Genomic DNA, 26,682 nt, shown 5'->3' with positions numbered 1-26,682 from the left:
GGGGCAGCCAAAAGCTTTAAGATCTGCCTGTGCCATATGCTCTACCCTCATATGCGTTGCAGCAGCCACCACTCATCAGCTGCAGCCCAGGTGGTTAACAGCTGCAAGTCCTACACAGGTTTAGCAAACAAAAGGCTGGATGGATGGATGCTTGGAATATGTGATAGTGTTTAACCCATAAAGACAAAGAAAGCTAATGGGTAGATAAAATAATAGGGCAGCTTGGTGGCAGTAAATTGTTACAATTAAAAATCTATAGTACTGCACAAAAGTCTTAAGCCACCCATAATTCTTTCATTTTATATGCATTATACTTTCTTGGATTTAAAAATAAAAATGATCTTGAGCAACAGTTCTCCATTCAGGCATTTCTTTCATTGAATCTATGAAATATAGTACAGGTAACACTGTTTGACAGGCAAATAATTGTAGTTTTGCACTTTCTATTTCCAAAAACTCATATCTTGAGATGGTGTGCAGTGTAACCTTACAAATATAAGGAAACTGGACATGTGGAGGATAAAAGTGGCAGGCCTAAAAACCATCCACAGAATATGAACATTGAATATCATGTCCTTGAGAAAAAGGGGGAAAAAAATTCCAGCAAAGAGCTGACAAAGGAGCTAAAAGACGCCTCTGGCCTTTCCGTTGATCCATCTACTGTTCACTGAAGGCTCATCAGAAATGGTCTCAGTGGAAGGATGGCTGTTAAGAAGCCATTCTAAAGGAAGGGAGACGTTACTGAAGCAGTGTGAGGTCTTGACAGAGAGCAAAAGGCAGCCAACATCCAAAGAAGAGCTTTGAAAGCCCGGAGAACTATTCCTAAAGACTATGTTGAAAAATAAAAGCGGTGATACCAAATACTGACTTTTAAGCTGATTATAACTGTAAAAATTCTGGATTTGCCTTATAAAAAGTGATTAAAAACTAAAGGCAAATACAGAAACTAAGCTGGGCAGGAGCACAAGGACAGACAGAGACTAGATGCCCATAAAAGTGTAACCCTTAAAAAAAAGGTACTCTTTTTCATTTTAGATAGCCAACCAGGAAAATGCAACCACAATGGAAAGTCCATTGCACATACTAGAATTCAGTCATTTGTCCTTGGGAGCATGCCAGTGTGAATATCTGAAATATTCATATTGACTTGGAAGAACTTGCTTGCATCAGCCATATATAAAATCTTCCTGTCATGTGACATCTTTCAATACTCAACACTGACCTACTTCTACCACCCATGGTCAAAGCCACAGATGTCTGTCATTTTTCCTTTTTTTCCAAGGCAGGCGGAGTTATTCACACCATCGTTTGCGTTTATTCTTATTTCCGATAATTTGTTTCTGACACCTCCTTCCCACTGCCACAGCTCATAATAAACAGCATGCTTCTTCTAGTTCGCAACATGCAGTCTGTGCCTGCCAAGTCGCATCAAGCCTTTATGACCCTCTAAATATCTCATCTGACAATAGCCAGATATGAAGATGCAAACATGCTAATGTGCAGATATTTTAGCATTTAGCTCAAAGCCCTGCTTTGCATTAGTAACACAACCATCTCTGGCATGGTGGCATTGGTGTCCTAGATTTATTTTATTCGTCAGGAAGTGTAGAGATATGTCTACAACTGCCAACTTTCTCTGCTCGCCATATGACCTGTGCCACCATTATAAAAGGAACCAGTCAAAGGGAATATCTTTTATCCACTGCTATGCACAATGCTACATCTGATGACAGAAGGTCCACAGGGACATCCCTTATTCAATGCGTTCCACTCTGACGTTCCAAATGTCACATGCTGATTTTGGCTCACATCCCGGGAAAAGGAAATGGGCCATGAAGTGGAAATCCAAAACTGCTTACAAGAACGGAGGGACTTCATGAAAAGCTTTTCAGAGACTTACCTCTGCGAGCTTCTTCCACTTGCATTAGTCAGCATCAGTGTCAACCCCATTCATACGCTGCGGTGATAATAACATGTATTATTCATGTTTAGGAGGATCAGCTCAAGATTAAATTATACAATCACTGTTTTGAGCATCATCATCATCATCGTCGTCGTCGTCATCATCAATAGTCTGTTTTTACTTATGCTAAGTGATGCTGCTTTTTTTTTTTTGTGAAGTTTTTCATTGGAATTCACTAACTGTGAAGCAGACGGTGAATCATAACGAGCTTCTTCTTTGTAAAGAGGTTGCATCCTGGTTTGAAAAACTATATTCAGGAAGCTTTTGAATGACAACCTGGTAATTAGAAGCAAATGGCTAATTACTCCACACGTTTATACTCGCTGACTGCTACTTCCAGCACGATTACCTTGATTAGATCCATCCCTTTGTTTCTGCGCCAGGCAGAAGATAAGGTAGCATGTCGTTATCCGTGCTATCGTTTAATCACTTTCTCTGCCACGTGTGTTCTTTCTTTCTCGCATTCTGTCTCATCATCTCAGCGATGCTCTCACCTTTTACTCTTTGTGATCCTATCTTGCAATTTTGATCTTATCTAAGAGTTTGCAGCCATCAAAAAGACAAAAAAAACATGTTTTGGCACATAAGCTTATCCTCTTTCTCACTAACAGATAATTTAGAAGGTCTTTCTGTTTCTGTTTGGCACACCAGTACGACAGAAAGCTGAAGGACTGTTTGTTTCCTTAACCTCTTTCATTGCGAGTTGTTCTGTAATAAACTCCACTAACAAATCCCCCAAGGATCCGCAGGACCTTTGTAGGTTTCTTCAGTAAGCTGATTTTGTGTTTTGAAGGCTTAACTTAACTAGAAACTATTAAACGATGGGATTTCAACTCCAAAATCTAATAAATGTCAAATGTCCACACTTGCCATTGTGCTCAAAACCATTTTGTCTGCGTGTGTGTGTGTGTGTGTGTGTGTGTGTGTGTGTGTGTGTGTGTGTGTGTGTGTGTGTGTGTGTGTGTGTGTGTGTAAATGCAGGACCAGGTTTTGCTGTGATTTGAACACGCACACACTAACTCTCAAAAAGGAAATAATTGTAGCTATATTAGCGCTGTCTGTTCACGCTGTTGGTCTATGTTGGCGTGCCTCATGCCACAATATTTGTTGTATAAATAGAGTTGTTGGAGAAATTGATTGTCATTAATGAGAATGATTTGTGTGCAAAGAATACATGATCAAAAACAAATGGCTATAAACTGTTAACACATGACCTACTGAACCTGCCAGACCGTTTCATGTTGTAACCTTTTAAACCCATAGAGTCCTGCAAGATCGAGGAACTGAAACCACGACTGCACCTGCCAGTTCCTGTCATCTCACCAGAAAGACATGTTCTGCAAGACTAAATATGCTGATAGTTAGAGGAAGTCACATGATTATTGCTTCTGTGTGTCCTAATACAGTTGTCATTGTGCACCATAAATCTTCTAGCCGATTAGAAGCTTTATTTTAAGCTTTGCTAATTTTCACTGAAAGTATAGTCAGCTACAAGTTCCTATTTTTATAGTTCAGCAAGATGCTCACACTCGTTAAAGGGTCATGCCATAAATGGTGACAGGAAGTGACACACACACATATGCCTGCCTTTATTGACCAAGCATCATTTAAGCCGCCTGGACTTATTTGGTAATTTTGGCTGTAAAAGTGAATTCTTTTGCCCCTTTTTTCAGAATAACCTCAGGTTTCAATATCTGGCAGTCATTTTACATGATTGTATTGTTGTGACAATGAAACAACAGTTAAAAGTGGAAAAAAATAAAAATCGGACTCTGTTGTTTCAGATTTATAGCTAATTGAAACTGATATTCAACAGGAACAAAATGTAACACAACATCAACTTTGAATATGAGCTATACTAAATATGTACAATAAAGTTTTTGAGCCTAGGTCACTCAGTTTTTTTTAAATATCCAGGCCTTTTGGGGGTGTTGCCACTTCTCCACACTCATCACTCTGCTCCGTGAGTCATCAATTCTTACTTGTGATCAGTGTTGGTCAAGTTACTTGAAAAAAGTAATCAGTAACTAATTACTGATTACCTCCCCCAAAAAGTAATCCAGTTACTTTACTGATTACTTATTTTCAAAAGTAATTAATTACTTAGTTACTTAGTTACTTTTTAAAAACACGATTTACACCCTGAATAGGTGATAAAGCGATAGATCTTTCAGCCCAATTCTACTTTTTCTACATAATCCATCATACAAAATGTAATCAAATGGAAAAGTCTCTTTTTAAAACTTGTTTATCAGTTTTAATCTTTTAACTTTATGCATCAAGCAAAAATGTAATTATCTGCAACTTTCTCTGACTTGAATAAATTAGTTTAACATTTAAACCTATTTTCTGCACATTCCAGCACATAAAATAAAATATTTTTTGTGTTTACACTCAGTCTTTCAAATAGATGCAAGTAAAACACAGCAGAAAATAAATAAAGTCAAAGACTCAGCGGTCCTGTTGCTCTATTTTCACCTGTAAAGCAGGAGTGGGGCAGGCGGAGGTTTACCCTGGTGCAGGTGTGCCGCGGTCAGTGGAAGAATCCGCGAGTTTCTCTGTGAGTTTCCCATCACGTCGTAGCTACTCGGTGCTTGCTCGGACGTTTAGGGGTTTTTTTCTCTGTAAAAAGAAGTTTTCTTCCCACGCACAGCGGACACTAATGTTTTTGTCACTTTTTATGGAATCAAACTCAAAGTAAGGTCAGTACTTCCACGCTTTAAACGCTGCACGCTCATACTCTCTCTGCACTCGATATGTGATCCATTGTTGATCTGCACACAGCTGTTGTCACGAACGTTGTGTCACTGTCATGAGACATTCTGGCAAAAATTCACGGTTTTAGTAACGCAGTAATGTAGCGTTCTTACGGGAAAGTAACAGTAATCTAATTACCTTTTTTGCAATAGTAATCCCTTACTTTACTCGTTACTTGAAAAAAGTAATCAGATTACAGTAACGCGTTACTGCCCATCTCTGCTTGTGATTGGACCGTCGCAGCTCGTGCTTCCTAATGATGCACATAAAGTTTTTCTCGTCGTTCAGTCACAGTTTGAAATGTCTCTCTTTCCCAAATGGTCGAGGAGTTACGCTAGTGCGAAGCGCACTTAAGCGGAGTTGGCTTTTCTTTTTCCAGAGCAGTAGCTTGCAAACCATTTGTGCTACCGTAATACACCAAATATCCCTGTAAAGCGCAGCTTCGCTTCTTTCAGTAACCGTGTGAATTTTTTCTCTAGCTCAAATGGTCGATGAGTTATGGTAGTGCGAAGCGCACATGCTAAAACTTAGGCGGAGTTGAGTTTTCCTTCTGTGTTCAGGTAGCAGTAGCTTGTGAACGTTTTGTGCTACCGTAATACCCCAAATATCCCTGTAAAGCGCAGCTTCTCTTCTTTTCAAAACCGTTTGCAATTTCGCTCTAGCGTAAACGTTGACGGAGTTACAGTTGTTTAAAGAGCGCTTGTAAAATGGGCCCGCTGGTGGGGTAAAGGGCTAAGACTGTCACGTGTATTTGTAATTGCATATTCATGTATGAACTGCCTGTGCTCAAAAAAAGAAGCGGTCCCGGGAGTCTGTTCCTAGGTTGGCTGGGTTCAAATGAAGGGAACAGTTCTTGACCTCGGCCGGCCTCCCTCGCGAGTCTAAAGACAAAAGAGCTCTGTCTGGTTTTGCCGTGCAGTTGTTGGTCTTGTGTTCCAGCAGGGTTTTGTACTTTACTAAACCCAACAAGAGCAAACAGGAATGAGTAAAATAATAGGCTCTAGATGAGATAGTGGGTGGATTTGTTTTCAGACTTAAGCTTTTTTTTTTGCTTTTGCCAATCTGCTTATCTGACGGACTAGCGCTAGCTTCATATTTCTCTTTAACTGAAATACATATATGAGGCTCAGCAAGAAGGAAATAACAACACTGTAGATTATGTGTTATATGCAAACACAGACTTTCCACTTGAGGAGCAAATTCCAAGACCTTTACTCATTTTATAAAGGCATAATCTCTTTGGATTCTCATTCGTCCTATCCAGGGATGTTTAGCCTGGTGTCAGCGCTGGATTCGTACTTGACTTGTCCCCTGCCATATCAGCGCAATAGAACACCCGCGGAGTACGAAGCAGCCTGTTCAGCTCACTTCAACCCCTCGCTCAGCACTCGCTCACTGGATGTCTGCATTGCTGGCCCTGCAGCCTTCACTTGCTCAACAGCCATGGGCTAAAATGTCTTTGTCTGACCTTGAACATGTAACAGATCCCTGGACAAGAGCCTAGAACCTAGTTCTCTTAAAAAAACCCTCCATAAAACAGCAAGCAAGAAAAATCAAGGATGAGAGTCCACAAAAACCAGAGGTGAAACTATAAATGCATTTTTTAATCTATCAAGATTTCAATATAGCAAGAAAGTTTGTCGTTTCAATTTCATGTTGAACACTTTTTGGGCCGTACTCACAGATAAAACATGTGTTAGCTCTTTTATTGGGGCTGTCTAATTTGTCTTCAGAGTACATTACATAAGATTTGAAAGGGGAAGATCTTTTCTGTTTGGAACAATGTTGAGTGAAGGGTTTCCCACCCAAACTTTATAAAGGAAGACACTCTGAAACAGCACCTCAGTCCAACAGCACACAGAAAAACAACACATGAAACATTAATAGGTGTGGTTTGGACACACAAAGAGTTTCTAAGATAGAATATCCCAGATCCATCAATCCTGTGGTTTATGTACCTTACAAAGGGGCTGTGATAGAAATTGCGGTCTTGACATAATAAAGGCTACATCCAATCTGGCCCCCCAGTAAGGCTCAGTGATACCAGTAGATAAAACTATTTACCCCATTCGACTGACTTCTTATTAAAACTTACTGCAGGCTGCAATCAAATTCAGTTCGGATGACTCAGCTGACAGATGTCATGATTTACAGTCTGTGAGAATAAAGCACACGGCTTCATTCTCTTGCTTTTACACCTCCTGGTGCCTTTTGAAATTTGCTGTTAGTTTGCTCTTTGCCTTTATTCTTAGTCACCATCCCTTTCATTCAGCTGCTCTCTGTCACACACAAAGTCACACACGGAATCGACTGCTGTAGAGTTTGCTTCAGGGAGGAACACATCTGCCCACAGTATGGATGCCAGTGCTGCAGTGTTTGGACAGAGCACAGAGGGTTTTACAGTTAGCATCGCTTCTGTTCAGAGGCAGCTGAGTTCTCAGATGAGGAGAAGCGTTTACTTTACCTGAGGAAAAATGAACATTTATTAGGAATATATTAAATGTTATATATTACCACTACTTATTCATATTATAATTGATTAACTAGAAAAGAAACGAGACCAGCATTTATATAACTGATTACTCAAAGTGCTTTAACTGGTAGAGATGTTTAAGTATGAGATTTTTCACTGCAAAATAACCATAGCCAAAATAATTCACAATATTATTATTATTATTATATATACATAAAAAAAATCACAGTTAAGGACACATTTTTGTGATTTTTCCTCTACGCCGTAGTGGATTTGAAACGAACAATGAAGATGTGACTGAAGCGCAGACTTTCAGCAATGAATGTTTAGGAATTACAGCCATTTTCATGCATAGTGTCCCATTTTCAAAGCCTTACATGTAATTTGAAAATTAATCCGTCAGCACTTTCTTGGCCAGGTCAGCGCAGTTCCCTCATTATTCCCTGACAAATTAAGCTGATAAAAAATGTGTTGAAATTGCATTTGGTTAGCTGTTCGGCGGAGCTCTTAATTTGAAGCCCGAAGAGATTTTGATGTAACTGAAGAAGGTTGTCATTAGGCGACTGCAAAATCTTCAGGAGTGGTCGAAACATCGGGCCCTTTCATAAAAAGAATTAATGCAATGATGGCCTGAAAGACCACTAAAGACACTGAAACTAAAGGGTATGATGACAAAATGATTTTGTCAAGTCAATACACTTTCAAGGAAATAAGTCTATCTTTATCAAAGTCTACAATCAAAAGACGTCTTTACAAAAGTAGTTGGTAAACTACTGGGAATAGTTTGAGGTTCTTATCCACAACTGGGGCCACGTTAATGGTCTTCCCCACCACTCTTTTGGAGTTAAAAAGCTAATGTCAGGATTTGCTGATGTGTGCAAAATTATACTATTATACAGTTATTACACAGCTGTACAGATCAATAATTCGTTGGCCGAAGACACAATTTTTGTAGGTTTTGTTTTGGGTTTTTTTTTGTGGATTTAAACTCAAACAGTCAGTATTTGATTGAAGTGCAGTTTTCAGTTTTAGTTCACAAAGTAACTATTTAGGAATTACAGCGAACCAGTTGACAGTTTTCAGAGATTTAAAATCAAGTGAACATTTTAATCACAATTTAATGGCCAAAGTCAAAGTGCTGAATTTGTATTTTATAGCTTTTATATAAGTCAGCTCAATTAAATTCAGTTTTATTTATATGAGGCCAAATCACAGCAGCAGTCGCCTTAATGCACTTTGTATTCTAAAGTAACGATCCAACAGTGACACAGAGGAAATCCCAACAATCAAATGATGCCTTTTCAACAAGCACTTGGCGACAGTGGGAAAGAAAAAACATGATTTTAACAGGAAGAAACCTCCAGTAGAACCGGGATCAGGGAGGGGCAGCCAACTGCTGTGACTGGTTGGGGGTGAAGGGAGGAAGACAGGACAAAATAACACTCTTGAGGAGGTAGGTGTATCATTATCAGAGTCAATAATCAAGAGACACCTTCGTGAAAGTAGTTTAAAGCAATGTGAAAATCACTGGTTATACTCAAGAACAAGAAGGCCAGATTAACCTTCATCAGAAAATATCTGGACAGCCCTTAAAATAATTATTGACACCAAGTTTTACTTGTACCAGAATAATGGCAGCATCAGCAAAAACGTGTTGATTGTTCAGATGCTTGTGGACTTAACGGTATATCTGTTAATTTTTTAAAAGTTTGTCTATTGTGAGTTTTGTCAAACGAATTATACTCAAAATATGAGTGTAACAAGATGGACACAGAGTCTGTAAACACAACTACACGGCAATAATACGTACACTAAATGCAACAAGAGCTGAATCTTGGTATTATCGAGTTCACTGTGACAAACCTAGCCAACCTGCTTTAACTATTAGAGTGTATGCTGTTGTGTAATGTTGAATAAAAGGTTCAAACACTGACAACAGACCATATGTAGCGTCTTGTCACCAGTTGGAGGTTTGTCTGCAGGTGGCAGCTGCAAGTGACAGCGCACACTGTGACTCAAGCTGCTCTCTTTTTTCTCCCGAGCGATCTGTCACTCCACTGCAGCCGCGCTCCACGCTGGGACCCGGCATGATCGACCGGATACAACTTTCAGCTACATTACATCAGCAATAGGTCACTTGTGGTAAGAACAGGGGTTGGGCATTACAGAAGGCACACCAAATGGCATACCAAATTCAACACAGACAGGGAGCAGATACTTCCCCAAGTTGAAAACAATAGTACATCCCAAACAATAAGGGAAAAAACCCAGAAGCTTTGTATTTTATTGATGTTTGTGAGTCAGGTCTTCCCCTAAGGAACAAGTGAAATCAGGTGTAAAATGTGTCATTCTACCTTTAGGCTCCGGTCATGTTGTACTCTATGTTAGAAAACAAGCCCCTTGGGTATGTGTCTGAAAAGCCCAGAGTAATTCTGCCCGATAAAATGAACTTTCTATACCTTTTTTCCTTCCTTACAAACATGTACCATAATGGAGTTACTGTGTAAAAGGCACTTTAACACATTAGTGCTTCTTTAGGGAGTTAGCTGTCTTTCCTGTTTAAAACTTAACCCTGCTCTACATTTCCATAAATAAACATTTTTCACTTTACCACTAAGCTGGTAAAAAAAAAAAAGGAAAGGAAAAGGGTCTCTCAACAAGAGTCAGGAGAAAAGAACAATAGCAATCATATCAGCTGGCCTAATGTTAGCAAAGGTTCAAGCTAGCAAAGCTTCTGTGCTAGCAAAAAAGATGATAAACACTTACCCCGGCTTTGTTCATAAAAAAGGTATCATTACTTTCAGACAAAGTATGTAATGTATGTGTGTGATGTTGTAAAGTCTTGGTTGTGCACTGAGTATATAAAAGCCCAACTAGGGACAAGAGTTGCGAACTAGCTAAAGCTATAAATTTGCTTTGAAGCCCATCAGCTTCATGCTAAACTGCATCAAATTAAATAAATAAATAATAATTAATTAAAAAGGTTTGGCAGATTAAAAAAACCCTGAGCAAGGCTATGTACCCATATGGAAAAGATAAATATATATAAATATAAATCTTGTGTGAAACTTGTATGAAAAGCATACAAGAGTAAAAACAGATATAAGATCCCTTGAAAAATTATATAAATAAAACTTGTATGTTTCGGATACTTCCTAAAACAATATATGAAAGTAATGAGAAAATGGCCACTTTCATGAGTAAATCATATAAGCCTTATATGATTCACTATATGAAGTGGGCCACATCTTTTGCAAGTCTTCTATAAGTTTGTTCTATTTCTTTTCCATATGGGTAATATCTCCTTCTTTAACAGTAGCTTTAGCTTTAGCAAATGTAGCTCAACCAGGTAGCTTGATCTAGTGTTGCCAACTCCTCAGTAACAAAAATCGCTATTGGCTGTTGGCTAGAAGTCGCTCAATGACTTCATTGGTCATGCTTATGTAATTGTAACCGATGCTGTACGACAGAGAAATAACATCATGGAAGAGACATAAAGTCAGTAAAAAACACCCTAAATGCATTTATATATATTTAGAATATATTTAGAACTACAAATTAAATTTCTTTCAGTAGTTATTGTTTTTTTAATGTCACAATTCCATCCCTCCTCCTTTATCTGGCTTTGGACTGGAAAAAGTGACCCAAAATAGGCAGTGTTTAACTTGTTTTGATTCTACGCACTTTACACTACTCATGTAATCATGCTAACGCTAAGGTTTAAATATGAACAGACTTCCTTATTGCCGCTTTGACCCTGAACCTTCTTTTGCAGCACACTAGTTCCTTTCCTTTCTACTAGCTCAAGGTTAGTTAAGCTCAGTTAAAATTTCTTGACGTAGACTATTTGTCATATCAGTTTTACTTGACCTAAACCAAATTATAAGTTTTACAAATTTATGAGTTTTTAAAAAGTGGTAGCCAGAAACAATCTATATGCATGAAACCCATTATAACTTGGTTGTTTGTTGGTAACACGACTTTGTTATATGTGTGTTTCTGTGTGTGTCATCACGAATGGCTTAATTGTTGCTAATTCATGTTGGCTCTGCTTCACATGGAAGTCATCACTGATATTGCACATTACAGTTTCCTTCTGCTGCCTTTATAGCCGCATAATATGCTAAATAATGTGGGAGCCCATTTGCTTTTTAGAGCACAGGACATTACATACGAAGCTTTAAACTGAGTTAGCTCGGAGACTGCGTTTGCTTTAATCCACTCAAAACACTGCATGTTAAATATTTACTGCACTATGACAAGAGCAGCTTTATAAAACAATTGGAGGTAATGATAGCTTTTTATTGTTGCTTTGCAATAGTCTTCAGTAGAAAGACCGATAGTGATGGGTCACGTTTTAATTTCAAAAATACAATACACACACAACATGCTGGGACCATACAAAATAGTCAGAATGCCAGAGCTGTAAGCTGAGGTGGTAGAGTTGCTCTCAGCGGCAGGCTTCAGCACTGTGTGGTGCCCAAGGTGTGGTGACGTGATGTGAGCTGACAGCTGGCACCATGGGTAATAGGTCTAAAACTCCCATCATGTAGTCTGCTGAGGCCCCGTCCTGCCATTCTAACCCACCAGAAGTACGCACCTACTTGGCCATTACTTGTTTATTACTAAATCATAATTAAAAGCTACAGGAAGGTCAGAGTTATGATATAGCTTTGAGGTTTGGGGTGTGTGAAATTTACGTGTCTGAAATGACTCAGAGATCTTAGACTTGGAGATATATTTTTATTTAATTGCTTTAAGAAATAAATTCAAAGATCTGAAAAATAAACAACCACAATGTAAACACAAACGTTTCTTGCATCAATTTCTTTATTTTTTTTCCATCAAAAGAAATGCACAGATCAGCAAAGCTATTACATACAAATGGCCATACAATAGCAATTCATTTTTTTTCTGTTCTTGTTTGAAAGTCTTCAGGAAATTCTGTTGTGTCATGTATACACTGTATCTTGAACATTTGCAGTTACGCTGCATTCAGCAACAAAAGAAATCGTCCCAATGCTCTTCTTCCACGTTCAAATGAAAGTGTTCAGCCACAAACTACATATCTGGACAGCTACTTGTTACTGCTCCAGGAAAACTACTGTACTTACATACAATAAAGAAAAGAAACAAAAGTTTTGCATAGCTTCATTGTAATGTAGATACAGTACTGTAAGGCACTTCATGAAGAACTTTAGGCATTTTTAAAAATAAATCCTACACAATAAACCTTTTGTCACGTCATCCTACAGATTCCATCTCGATAGATAAATGTTACAACATCTGACGAAAAAAAATCTTTTCTTAAATCACATTTTTGCGCACTATGTATATCTACTATACTCCACTGCTTTTCTTTTGGCATTAAGTCTCAAGTTCAACATTCATATATTGTGCATAATATGACTCACACATTGTCCCCATAACCCCACACAACCCAATATTTCTCAAAAAGACCAAAAGAAAACAAAAATTGTGCAATGATTTGGGGTTATGTGGAGTAAAAGGCAACACGCTGTCAAAAACGAGTCCCCCAAACCAAAAGAAAACCTAAATGTCTGGGCAAGTTGTAGGTCATTTCCTCATAGACGGGTGCTGTACTGACAGTTACAGGGTACATCATTTTCATTTGCCTCTCCTCACACCAGTCCAAACCAGTGTGGGAGTGTGTGTCGTATTCCAGCAGTTGTAGGTGGGACTACATGCTCCAGCAGGCCACGTAGATAGAGGTAAGGAGGATGCATCTGCTCTATCCAAGCTGATCTTCGTACTGTTTGCGGAAGCAATCTCCAGCTGGGAAAAAGTCCCAGCAGCGCTCCTGATACATCTTCCACACGTAGGACTCCTGGACACAAGCCAACATCAGAGTTTAGCTCGAAATCTTTAACTTGCCTAAAGTAAGGCAGAATGTTTTGAACTTAAATATCCAAAATTTAAACATTACATAATTACAGGTGTGTTAATGAGCTGAAATGGGTTCACTTGGTATTAACATGCAGTTAATACCAAGTGAACGTATCAACAGAAAGATCATTAAAACAGTTTTGGTATTTAGTGAGTATACTAGCTGTGTCCCAAAACCTAGGCCACCTCATTTTAAGGCTGATTACGTCACAGCCAGGAGACGAAGGCCGTCCCAATTTGAAGGCTGCTCCAAACGCGGTCGACAAATGCGTCCTTCATTTCCCCGAATTTGAAGGATTGTACCCTACCCCAGAATTCATAGCGCGGCCCAGCCGATTCCAGTTTCCAACAATGGCGGCAGCTACTTAGTTTTAATATTACTCTGATTACTCTTTCTGTAATCACAAAATAAACTTTTAACATATTCTCAGGCAAGAATGTAGCTGTGTAAATTTCATATATCTGCTCGATTTATCAAGACATCACATATTTGCAAAAGTGCTCCAATGTTTTCGGAGACGTCTGTTACCCTCCAGATCAATAGCTAGCCGGGGGTTCAAGGCTCACTGGAGCCGGTGAGAACAGCGGACTCCCGGCACATCGCTTTCAGATCCCCCGCGGTCTTTTACTACTCAGGTTAAACATGTAACTAAGTCACTCAGATAAATTAAAAATGTTATTGTTTGGCTTTTTTCAGTGTTTTATTTGTTCCTGAGTAAATCGGTTCAGCTGAGAGTACAGCTAAATAAACGTCAAACAGAAAACTGATTAACAGAAGTGTGAGATGGTCGAGAATTTACTCCAATGTCAAGTTATATGTTAGCGAGTGAGGAGCAGACGGCTGAGTTTATTAAACTCGGTGTTCGGAGGATGCTGCCTATGAATTGGGACATAGCTACTGTCTTATCTAAGAGAGGCAAAACAGTTAGCTAGTAGATGAGCACCTACTTGAAATGTTATTGAGCAGTATTAATCTTACCACTTTATCCACACAAATATGACCTAAAATTAAAATTGAATCTCTATGTGTTTAGTACAATGACCTTAATTAATATTATGTAAACCACAGAGTATCAAACAACACTTTAATTCCACCACAATATGGGTAGATATGAAAAAACGAATAAACCAAAATAGGTGTTGACAGTAAGAGGAGAAATATTGAATGGGTTAAGCTAATCAGGGTAAAATAGTCTTCTACCTGTCCAGTGTGCTCTGTCTCATCCTTGTTGATGAGGTACATCAGGAAAAACCTTTATAAGAAAAACGAGAACAAAGAAAAAAATATTAAAGGGGAATCGCAGTCTTGTATCTAAGCCCATCACCACAGCTGAAGCACAGAGCAGGGACATGAGAAGCTTTTCTGTGACACATTTGATTTTTGCAACACTAATCACATAAATGTCAAACTCTCCGTCACTGGGTGTCACAGTTCCCGATGCTAGTGTCTAAGTAAAGTTACACCACCTCGTCTCTATCGCAGAATCACCTGTTGTTCCCCAAATCAAGCGTAAATGGCAATGAGCCGCTGTATCTCTATGGGCATCGCAGCATGCCAAATCATAATGAATACTGAATGAGAGCATGCTATCACAAACCTATTTTCCAATAAAGTTCATGGCATTAAATAGTAATGAAGCAACATAATGAGGTCGCTCTGATATCCTCCGGCCAGCTGACTGTGAGAGCAAATGGACTGAGACTTTCTATTGTTACTGGTATTATTCAGAAACACCGGCTAAGCGGTGCGTGTGAGGGAAACACAGGCAGGATACCTGAAGGGATCTAGTGTTCTGGATCAATGCTGCTACTAGTGACTTTGGTGTTTATGCTGCAGTAACGTGCTAAAGCCATCAATCATGTGGTTAAATTACAGAAAAGCGTTGACACGAATGGTAAAAGATTACTGCAATGATTACAAAACAAAAAAACATTAAAAACACTGCTGATCAAAAGGATACTCACAGATAGTTGGCCAAATTGTGCTCTTGTAAGGTGTGGGTCTCAAAGCCGTGGGGGGTTGTGTCGAAGTAATCGTTCCCGATCCCACAGATGAAACATTTGGTCTGAGGACAGAAAATGAAAATTAGAAGGCACGCTTCCTTCTTCTTTTTCTGTGCTTCATTGATGAACTACAGTAAACAAGAGTTTGCCTAAAGCAACACCAGATTGGACATATTTTACAATATTAAGGTCAAGTTACTCATCACGCTCAGTCCCACTCAGCCTATGAACAACAGAAGCTCTGCAGGGACCTTTTAGTCTGAGAAAATAACACAGTTATTTATTATTGACAGTTTCATTAAGGGTTATCTGCCCTCTCTTAGGCGACAAGGTTATGCATCAACAAGTATGCTTCCAAAATTCGGCTTAATATTTATATTCCCACATGCACGTTGATCTTCACTTGCCTGTCACAGTGACTGTTTAAATACTCAAGAGAGATGGGGAGCTCACAAAAATGTGTCACATCTCTGAAACTCAACACGTGATCAAATAGGGGGGTTAGGGGGTACAATTTCCATAAAGTAACCCAGACAAAGTAAAATATTAATGAAAAAAAAGAGACAAGTACACGAGACGAGACACGAGTCCACTAATAAGGCCGTAATCTCCAGAAGATCTACATTAAATCTATTCGTACATGAAAGGTGGACGTGAGCGCGATTATGCCGTCTAATGGTTAGGGAGGTGCTGTTATGAAGGGTCGAGCTGAGTGTTCAACTGTCTCGCTATTTCGAAGCAACTTTCCAGATATGAGGTTGGCCCATCATAAACTATACCCGGTTTCAGATGGTAAAGAGTGTAATCATTTGCAAAAATGAACATCATGTTGTTTTCAGCAGTCTGTGAAACAAACAGTTGCTCACCAAGAGAGTATTAACTGAGGTCATAGAACAAGAGAGCCGAGCGCTGTTACTGTGGAGTCTCATCCAGTCTTCTTTTTTAACAGTTGCCCCCTGATGGCCCTTAAGCCTGTAGCGAGACATGCATAAATATTTCTTCGAGTGATGGATATTACCTGTCGCTACATCGAATGAAGATAAACTTTATTGCTGCCCTTTTGTGATAAATATGAGTTCTCATGTTATTTGTCCTGGACTGTACAGAGCCACAAAACTGTGGAATGATGTGACACGTTTGTTTCGAGCTTGCATGCCCCTCAGGAAGCATCGATAGAACTTCAGGCACTATGCTTCCTGCTTCACCGCTTCTGCTGCTGTTGATTGGCTGCACCAGCTGCTCTGTAACAGTAGCCTTGGCCCCGACGTTACTAGGCAACAGACAGTTCACCTCCTAAAGAAGTTTCTGAAGAACCATGTGACTGAAGATGTAAAGGGATGCTGGGGAACAGAGGACCTGGAGGACAACAATGTGATGCACGGGTTTCCCTCCACTTTTCTATCCCCTGACCCTCAGACTCCAGATCCATAAAAAAGAGACCTTCAAAGAGGAGGTTTAGAAGGAGGAGGCAGGAGACGGAGAACCAGGAAAATGTAGAATTTGCACTCCAAACACAGCAGGAAGGCAACAATCAGCCAACAGAAGAGCAGCAGAAACAGAGACGAGAGCTGACAGTGGGATGAGCAGGAGATCTGGAAGGACATCACGCTGACCCACCATCAGAGGATTCTGGATGTTCCGTCTCTTGAAGAGGTTTTAGACCATCGTTACGTGAATCCACAGAACATCATCCACAACATGACCAAAGTCAACAAACACGGAGTGGCCACGCTGGACGACTTCTACAATGGCTTCACTTCACAGACCTATAAGCTAAGTCCATCTTTTATATGATTTACACTCCTGCCACTTCCTTCAGTGCTGCAAGTTATGATGATCTGTCCTCTCACCTCCATGTCCTCTTTGACCTGCTCCTGTTGGTCTCTTAACTCTCCAAAGGCATCAATGATCAAACCTGCAACCATAAAGGAACTGCTGTGAGCATGACATACATACCCTAAGCATAAAGACTGTAATATTTAAATGGATATATGTTGTGGGTTCGTCTAATTACTGATAAATAAGGTTGAAATTGGGATTTTTTTTTTATGTACCCTGGATGATGGCCAAGAGGATGACAATAACAAAGAAGAAGAACGTGATGTCGAACAGGATGCGGTAGAGCTCATAGGGGTCACCAGCTGGGTCCTCGATCTCATCCCCTATCCCGCCTCCTGCTCTTACCCCAACATACATGTGGAATAGGTAGCACTGCGGGAACACAGGTGGAGGTCTAATTGAAATCTGAGGCTGAGCATTAAGTCGTGGCTTATTTTAAGCAGCGAGCCCAAATCTGTTCCTTAAAAAAGAAAGCGTAACTCCAGTTTACCGTCATCATGTCGTCGCACTTCATGTCCGGCTCATCCTCATCCTCACTCTTGTTGTAAAACTTCCTGAAGAAGTTGAAGGCCACCACAGTGTAGAGATAGACCACAACAGCTAGCAGGCCCACTGTCAGCACCAGCTACAGAGACACATGAAATCTGCATTCACAGACTCGCTCTTTTTTTGCTATTTATGTATTTCTTTTAGACACACAATGGACGCAGCAGGGGCAGAGCTGCTGGCTTCCATTTGTTTTCTATAAAAAAATTGCAACAAAATTAGATCAGCAAGAGAGGAGTGAGTAGAGAGAAGGGGAAAAGTTCAAACGCGTGGAAACGAAGAGAAAGTTTAGTGCAATAAGAAAACTCACATGAGTTATTTATTTATAGTAAATACAAAAAAAGAGTCTATTATTTCACATATAATAAAAAATGGATTCAGCTACAGCTCAGCCGGTTGTAAACCTGAAAGGCAACAACGCCGTAAAGCGCATTTAGATTGACAGCGTGATTGATCAGCCCACAGACGGCTGAGTCTGGGAGATGTCGCTGATTCCTTGTGGCCTTGCCATTTTGGTGCATTTCCGCCCTTGGAGACTGAGGTGACATTAAATTCTGATTTGTCCCTCTGGTCAGTTAACATGGGAATTATTGGAAGAACTGGCAATCCAAAGTGGGATTTAAATTAAGCCATGTGAGCCATTTGAACTCAAATGTCAAAGGATGCTGAGAACATTCCAATTATCTCACACGACTGTTACGCCCCTAGTCTAGGCGGGTAGGGACGCACATAAGGTTGGAGGAGAGAGAGACAAATCCCCGCCCTGGTTCCCAAGCCAAACATCCAAACCAGTTGTGAGTAAAAAAAGTGATTTTATTTAAGGACAAGAAGCATAGCTCCAGGGTGAGCCCAGGCCAAAATAATAAACAAAACCAACTAAGTCCCACCAGAAAAGACTAACTAAACCCTAAGAAAGAAAAAAGAACAAACAAATGACAGAGCTATCCCTCGCTCCCTGACCAAGAAAACAGGAGAAAACGATTCCAAAAGAAAAGGCAGCTCACCCCTTCCGCTTCAGCCCACGAGTGCCTAAGCTCTCAGCTAATGCACTAGGAGCGGCTTTTACAATTCACACTCCCACAAATACACAAGATAAACACAGGCTGGGAAAACCAGGGTCAGGACTGCGACGGCTGTCAGGCTACTCGCTCGTTCCACACACTCTCTCTCTCTCTCCCTCTCTCTCCCTGGAGCTGTCAGAGCGGCTTTTTGAATGTGGTCACCTGTTCCATGGTCCAATCAGCTGCTCACTACTCTTCATTAGGGGAGGGACCTGTAAAGAGTCTTAAACACAGTAAAGAGACACAGAACAAACAGCCCACACAGTGTTCTTATGGCCACAGCCGTAACACCCCCCTTCCCAAAATCAAAGACATCTCCTTTGTAGATGTTTTGGACAGTCATGTTTAAGGGAAAACACGGGATAGGGCATCCGCTAACACATTCTCTGTGCCCTTTTTATGACGGATTTCCAAATTGAAGTCCTGCACCAGGAGGGACCACCTCATCAGCATTTGGTTCGAGTTCCGCATCCGCATTAGGAATACCAAGGGATTGTGGTCGGTATAAACAATCACAGGCGAGGGACTGCCACCGACATACACCTCGAAATGCTGCAATGCAAACAGCAGAGAGAGGGCCTCTTTCTCAATCGTGCTGTACCCTCGCTGATGGACATTGAATTTCTTTGAGAAATAGCCGATTGGGTGATCCACACCATGATGGTCTTCCTGCAGCAATACGGCACCTGCCCCGTTTGCACTGGCGTCCACTTCCAACTTAAAAGGGCGTGCAAAATCAGGGGCGGCCAGCACTGGCGCACTGCACAGGAGAGTCTTAACAGCCCGGAACGCACTCTGACACGCAGAGGTCCACACAAAAGGTCTCAACACACTAGTGAGGCTAGTGAGAGGTGCGACCACGTCCGCAAAGTTTTGACAGAAACTCCGGTAGTAGCCCACCATGCCGAGGAAACGGCGAAGCTCACGCCTAGTCTGAGGGGCAGGAAAATCCAGTATGGCCTGGATTTTGGCCGAGATAGGGCGCACTTGCCCCTGACCCACCTGCTTTCCTAAGTACGTTACCATGGCTTTACCAAAATCACACTTGGCGAGGTTGAGGGTGAGGGATGCCCTTTCCAAGCGATGGAACACATCAGTGAGTGTCTCCATATGCTCTGACCAGGTGTCTGAATAGACGACAATGTCATCCAAATACACTTCACACTTGCAGACGCCGCCCAGCACGATATTCATGAGCCGTTGAAATGTGGCGGGAGCGTTGCGCAACCCGAAAGGCATGACAGTGTACTGGAGAAAATGGTCAGGAGTAACAAAAGCAGAGATTTCGGCCGCACGTGATGTTAGGGGAACTTGCCAATAGCCCTTTAACAAGTCCAGCTTGGTAACGAAGGTCGCAGAATTGACCCTATCAACACAATCCTCCATTCTGGGCAGAGGATAGGAGTCAGGCTTGGTCACACTGTTCACCTTCCGAAAATCTGTACAAAACCGTGGGGTCTTATCCGCTTTAGGCACTAGGAGACATGGGGAACTCCACGCACTAGAGCTAGGGACAGCAAGACAATTCTCCAACAGATAAGAGACTTCTGTCTGGAAAAGAGCACGCTTAGTGGGATTCACCCGGTAGGCATGCTGTTTGATTGGAGGATGGTCCCCCACATCGATATCATGCTCCAACACGGTGGTACAGGATGGAGTGTCCGAGAAAAGATTAGGATGATTTTCAATCAACCGACACACGTCATTTCGGACATCATCGTCTACCCCAGTTAAATGTGACCTTAAATCACGCAGGATTTCAGAATTCCTAAGTCGTGTGCAGCCCACAGCACAACCGAAAACCAAATCGTCACCTACTGGGTCATACCGAGTTTCGGAAACCGGCACCCCCACAGTCGCAACTGTTGACACACCACCAGCAAAGTAGGGCTTCATCATATTAATATGACACACACGGCACTTTTTCCTTCGCTCTGGGGTGTCGATGACATAATCCGTGTCACTCAATTTCGCCTGCACTGTATACGGACCACTGAACTTGGCCTGGAGGGAAGATCCAGGGACCGGTAAAAGTGTTAAAACTTTATCACCAACCTCAAATTTTCGCTGCACAGCCTTCACATCAAACTTCCTCTTCATCCTACCTTGTGTTGCACTGAGAGCATCCCGTGCAATTGCGCACGCTTTATGCAAACGCTCTCTGAAAGAGCTCACATAGTCTAACACATTTTCCTTAGGGGCAACAGTGTCGGACAGGAAGTTCTCCTTAAGCAATCGCAAGGGGCCACGCACTGTGTGACCGAACACCAGCTCAGCAGGGCTAAATCCTAACGACTCCTGCACACTTTCTCTCACTGCTAAAAGAAGCAGCGGCAACCCCTCATCCCACTCCTTTTGAGACTCAAGGCAAAATTTCCGCATCATCGATTTCAATGTCTGATGAAACCGCTCGAGCGCACCTTGCGACTCCGGATGATAGGCACTAGATTTCCGATGTTTAATGCCAAGTGACTGCAAAACCTGAGCAAAAATCCTAGACATGAAATTAGAGCCTTGGTCAGTTTGAACAGCTTTTGGTAAACCAAAAATAGAGAAAAGGTTCACCAATGCCTTAACAACTGGTTTAACCTTAAGGGTGCGCAACGGAATTGCCTCGGGAAAACGGGTAGCAACACACATCAGAGTCAAGAGGTACTGGTGACCCGATTTTGTTTTAGGGAGCGGACCAACGCAGTCGATGAGGATGTGTTCAAAAGGTTCCCCTAAAACTGGAATAGGGTGTAATGGAGCGGGTGGAATGACTTGGTTAGGCTTACCACTAATCTGACAGGTGTGACAAGAACGACAATACTGAGCAACGTCATTCTTCAATCCTGGCCAAAAGAAATGACGCAGAATGCGGTGATAGGTTTTCCTAATACCTAAATGTCCAGAAAAACTGTCATGGGCAAGACCAAGAACTTTGGGTCGGTACTGTTGAGGCACCAGAACCTGTTTAAACACATTCCAACCCAAATCACCAGCTGTAGGCGGATACCAAGTACGCATCAACACGTCAAACCAACTCCTTTTTGTTGATTTCCAAAGACAGTTGAGGTGTCACTGATGGGCTAATAGGCAGCATCGCCTCAGAGTCGCCCGTCAGTGGAACACGGGTTTCAGATTCAGACTCCGGCCCACCACCAGCACAGAGAAAAGAATCAGATAAATCCACGTCACCGTACTTGCGCCTATGCGCACGAGTTACCGCGCAAGCAGGAAAAACAGAGGAGGAATGCTCCTCAGCGACAGGGTTAGGTAATGAAATATCAGGCACCGGTATCTCAACCACTCTCGGGGTAGAAAACACTTTTCCGTTAGCCAAATCATTCCCCAGAATCATCGCAACTCCGGGCACTGGCAACTGGTCGCGCACGCCAACCGGTACCGAACCCGAAACGAGCGGCGATTGAAGAAACACATTGTGCAGTGGCACACACAGTACATCCATTTTTACACCCCAGACAAGAGCATCCGAACCACAAAAAGAGTCATCAGAAAAAGGTAGAATACCCTTCAAAATAAGAGTCTGCGCGGCCCCAGTGTCATACAGGATCTGCTAGATGACACATTTGTGATTCATGTCACCTGCATATTAGCTGCCAACAAGCGAGATCATTTTTCTCAGAACCTGATGAACCAAATTAGACCTAAATGGTCAATTAGATCAGTTAAATGACAAGAGAAACTGCCTAATAAAAAGATCATATTTGTTAATATGTTGGCTTTAACCTATTATAAAACCAAGCCTGGGTCTTTTAGCGCTTAAAGTAGCTTTTTGTGGGTGGCTGTAGCTCAGGTGGCAGAGCAGGTCAGCCACTAATCAGAAGGTCGGTGGTTCAATCCCAGGCTGCACCCTGGCTGCATGCCAAATATCCTTGGGCAAGATACTGACCCCGTGTTTGCCTACTGGTGGTGGTCAGAGGGCCTGGTGGCGCCAGTGTCCGGCAGCCTCGCCTCTGTCAGTGCGCCCCAGGGCAGCTGTGGCTACAATGTAGCTTGCTATCGCCAGTGTGTGAATGTGTGTGTGAATGGGTGGATGACTGAATGTAGTGTAAAGCGCTTTGGGGTCCTTAGGGACTAGAAAAGCGCTATACAAATGCAGGCCATTTACCATTTTTTAAGGACATACCGTATTTTCACAACCATAAGGCGCACTTAAAAGTCTTAGATTTTCTTCAAAACGTACGGCGCGCCCTATAGCGCAGTGCACCCTGTGTGTTGTAATGAGGCCGTAGTAGAAAACACCATGAGAACGCTAAAGGGTGAAGTGTATGCGTTGACTTTATCGCACATACCTGTATAAAAGAACAGGTATGTGCATTATGCAGGACATCGTTGTTTTAACAACCCTGAAAATGGCAAAGAGACACGCTTACGAAGCACAGTTTAAACTGAAGGCCATCAGCTACGCGGAGGAACATGGAAATCGAGCAGCGGCGAGAGAATTTAAGATTAACGAATCGATGGTTCGCAAATGGAGGAAGCTAGAAAACAAGCTCCGGCAGGTCAAGAAAATGCAGCTGAGTTTCCGCGGACATAAGGCGAGGTGGCTCGAGTTGGAGGAAAGACTCGAGCGGTGGATCATCGAGCAAAGCGGGAGAAGCGTTTCGACGGTCACCATTCGGCTAAAAGCAGTTTCACTAGCTGAAGAGATGAACATTGAACATTTCCAAGGAGGTCCGTCTTGGTGCTTTCGTTTTATGAAACGGTGCCATTTTTCCATCCGGACCAGGACTACGGTAGCGCAGCAACTTCCAGCAGATTATAAGGAAAAGCTGGCCATCTTCCACTCCTACTGCAGCAAACACATCGGCGACAAAAACATCCAGCCCAGCCACATCACAAACATGGACGAGGTCCCGCTCACTTTTGACATCCCGGTGAGTCACACTGTGGAGAAGAAGGGGACCAGCACGGTAGCGATACGCACAACGGGGTATGAAAAGTCTTCTTTTACTGTTGTGCTTGGCTGCCATGCTAATGGACAGAAACTGCCGCCTATGGTGATTTTTAAGCGAAAGACTTTGCCTAAAGAGAAGTTTCCAGCAGGAATCATCATTAAGGCAAATGAAAAGGGCTGGATGGATGAGGAAATGATGAAAGAGTGGCTGAGGGAGGTGTATGTAAGGAGACCAGGTGGTTTTTTCCACGCATCACCATCGCTCTTAATCTGTGACTCTATGCGTGCCCATCTCACAGCCGATGTGAAAAAACTAGTGAAACAAATGAACTGTGAGCTTGCTGTCATTCCGGGAGGCCTGACAAAGGAACTCCAACCGCTGGACATCGGTGTGAACCGCCCGTTCAAAGTAAGGCTGCGAGCGGCCTGGGAGCGATGGATGACCGATGGAGACCACAGTTTCACCAAGAGTGGAAGGCAGCGCCGGGCGAGTCACGCCACAATTTGCCAATGGATTGTAGATGCTTGGGCTAACATGTCTGCTGGCACTGTTGTTCGAGCTTTCGCAAAAGCTGGCATCATTTCCAAGGAGCCGCACGGCACGGAAAGTGACTCTGACAGTGAAGAAAGTGAACTTGGCATGTTTGGTGGAGATTTAGCGCAGCTGTTCAATTCAGACACAGAGGATGAGGACTTCGATGGGTTTGATTGATGATAAAAATGTGAGTACCAAACTTTGTTTTGCTCCTGCTTTATTTTTTAAATACGCACACTTGTATGCTTGTGTGTTGTTGATGATGATGATTACTGGTAATAGAAATGTGAGTAAGGTACCGAACTCGGGTTTGCTCCCGCTTTATTTTTAAATACGCATACGGTACTTGTCTGCGCCCTATGATCCAGTGCGCCTTATGTATGTGTTAAATACAGTAATGGCGCACATAACTGAGACTGCGCCTTTTAGTACAGTGCGTCTTATGGTCGTGAAAATATGGTAAATACATAATATTTAAATAACTGTGTTAACATTTAAAGCAACATTAAAATGATTTCAACTGAAATCTGTTTTGGGCGTGCAGAAAGCAGAATTTAGCACATTTTGAATGGCATACTTCAAATGCCATCACTGCAAACTGTGATCAAAAAATGTGTTTCACCACCAGCTCTGCAGTGACCCCTGCTGTTCAATAGAAGAGCTGTATGTGTTTCCTCCTCACCTGCTTGCCATTGTGCGTGACAGATGAAAGGATGGTGCGGAGAGTCTTGAAGCCCATGGCAATGTCCAGCAGATGGGCGGCAAAGAAGAAGTTGTTGTAGTGACCCAGGATGGACATGGTGGTGTACCAAACTAGATACAAGAATGACTGGTGGAGAAACAAAATGGATCAGAAGCCGTTCGCCCTGCTATAAAATCCTCCATCAACCTCCTCAGCTGTCAAATAATGTAAACCACCATCAATAAAACTACAAAACAAAGCAATTAATCATCCAAACTTATTTTTAAACTTACATTATCTGTAAACACAACCCCCATTTTCCAGACATGGTACTTTGTATCGATTGAGCTCAACCTGGCAACAGAGAAAAGTTGATATGAAGGGCTCGTATTTTCTGTTTGACCTCTATTTTTACTCCAAGCAGCCCTGGGCTGTCTGCTTTTTATCAGCCCAATCTCTCACCATGACACCAGTGAAGCCTCCTTGGCAACAGTTTCCTCTGTAGGGTTGAAATCCAGGGCACTCTTGTCCAACCCCAGCAGCTCTGCTATCCTCTCTGCTCCGTAAAGGTCTCCATACTTTTTTATCACCTACAAACAGAAGCCGCGCGGAAATATATAAGAGACACGGCAGCTGACATTTAGTAAGTGTAACCAGATTCCATTTTTAGCTTGTGTGCACAGCAGATTAAACTTAAATTACATGAGCTACTTACTTTGCGCTTGACAAATTTATCCCAGTAGTTGTTGGGAAAGGAGCTGATAAAAAAACAAAAACAGAATTAAACGTCTGTTTGCACAAGATTATGATTCGTCGTTTGATAAAAGGCAGACTCACGGAGTGTTGATGACCAGTCTGTCCCACTGTCCTTTAATGTCGTCATCAGACGGCTGCTCGGTGATGTAGAGGCCTGCAAACTCCAACTTCCTTGCTATCTCCTTCTCCCGCTTGAACACTACCAAAGGCACCTTGAACACACGAGAAATCGGGCTGCATCACTGAGACAGTGTGTGTGTGTGTGTGTGTGTGTGCACGTGAGTGCATGGGTTAACAATGAACAAGTGTACTGAAATATAAAATGTACATATACCCAAACAAGATATTTGAAGTTACTTGATTTTTTTAATGCTCCACATGTGTGCAGTTTTATTTTTGCACCTACAATGCTTAACAAATTCATTAGACCACCTTAAAAAACTGTGCATACCTTCAGGTAGTAGTATCCCACTACACACAGGAAAGATATGATGGTGTGTAGTATTGCCAGACAGCGAAGTGTTGGTGCCATGTAACCTGTGCTCTCCTGCAAGACGAAATACTCAAGCGCTCCCTCGTCTTCCTCCTCCCCAGCTCTGCCTCGACCCTTCCAGGGGTCTTCATCATCCGAGTAATCACCGGTCACCTAAAAGGTGACGACACCAAATTTGACACCCAGCTTACAAAACAGCGGGACCCTAAGGTGAGTATATAAAGTGGTAGTTTAGCTCCAAACTTACTTTGTAGAAGAGAAGAATAAAGTTGATAGCAAAGGCAACAAAAAGTGCCAAGAAGCGGAGATTGTAGAAATTTCTTGCCAGGTAGTTCTGTGAAAAGGTAATCGTGATCATCATCTTTGTTTTTATGTCTAACAAGTTTGTATTTGTGCTTAATGTAACAGTTGTGATCTTAAAACTGCAGTGAGGAAAACATCTGACCAGCATCTTAGTCTGGTAGACTTCCAAGCCGGCGAAGAAGCTCGCCATGAAAGCCTCCGGTGCCTCTTTCTTCAAGCCGAGCCTTTTCTTCGGGGCTTTCTTCTCCTCCACTGACAGCTCTGGAGGAGCTTCGTCTCTAGTCTTGTCGTGGTCCTTCTTCTCACCATCTTCTGAACTGCAAGCATAAATTATACATTAGTGTTGTGTTCATAGACACAGATGTATACTTAATATGGAGAAACAAAATGTGGATACTAAGCAAAGGGACAAGCACAGGAGTAAGCATGGATACGATAACTGCTATTTATGTGAAACTAA

At 41.9% G+C, this 26,682-nt stretch overlaps 1 protein-coding gene and 1 long non-coding RNA gene across 5 annotated transcripts in view; one reads left to right on the top strand and one right to left on the bottom strand.

Annotated features, from left to right (window-relative positions):
• Nucleotides 1–4,098: 4,098 nt before the first annotated feature.
• Nucleotides 4,099–26,434, top strand: LOC309695999. 2 transcript variants are annotated; one of them, XR_014273287.1, is made up of 4 exons: nt 4,099–4,665; nt 5,985–9,335; nt 26,021–26,129; nt 26,348–26,434. It is a non-coding gene; the product is annotated as an uncharacterized lncRNA (long non-coding RNA). The 2 variants fall into 2 exon arrangements; XR_014273288.1 differs by having other exon boundaries at nt 26,328–26,417.
• The window catches only part of LOC309695996 (ryanodine receptor 3), a 119,477-nt gene continuing 102,144 nt past the window's right edge, over nt 9,350–26,682 (bottom strand). For all 3 annotated transcript variants that reach the window (XM_082517022.1, XM_082517023.1, XM_082517024.1), the window contains 14 exons: nt 26,365–26,539; nt 26,167–26,253; nt 25,878–26,072; nt 25,508–25,638; nt 25,386–25,428; nt 25,133–25,260; nt 24,964–25,024; nt 24,671–24,817; nt 17,434–17,568; nt 17,159–17,315; nt 16,955–17,019; nt 15,066–15,166; nt 14,302–14,353; nt 9,350–13,041 (listed from right to left, as the gene is read on the bottom strand). In XM_082517022.1, the coding sequence (XP_082373148.1) occupies nt 12,946–13,041; nt 14,302–14,353; nt 15,066–15,166; nt 16,955–17,019; nt 17,159–17,315; nt 17,434–17,568; nt 24,671–24,817; nt 24,964–25,024; nt 25,133–25,260; nt 25,386–25,428; nt 25,508–25,638; nt 25,878–26,072; nt 26,167–26,253; nt 26,365–26,539 (1,573 nt within the window). In that variant the 3' untranslated portion in view covers nt 9,350–12,945. The remainder of the gene's footprint in view (nt 13,042–14,301; nt 14,354–15,065; nt 15,167–16,954; nt 17,020–17,158; nt 17,316–17,433; nt 17,569–24,670; nt 24,818–24,963; nt 25,025–25,132; nt 25,261–25,385; nt 25,429–25,507; nt 25,639–25,877; nt 26,073–26,166; nt 26,254–26,364; nt 26,540–26,682) is intronic.

The sequence above is a fragment of the Aulonocara stuartgranti genome, assembly GCF_965226115.1.
Source record: "Aulonocara stuartgranti genome assembly, chromosome: 19".
Classification (NCBI taxonomy): domain Eukaryota; kingdom Metazoa; phylum Chordata; class Actinopteri; order Cichliformes; family Cichlidae; genus Aulonocara; species Aulonocara stuartgranti.
The sequence above is the reverse complement of the archived record's forward strand: the minus strand, read 5'-3'. Positions and strand labels throughout refer to the sequence as shown.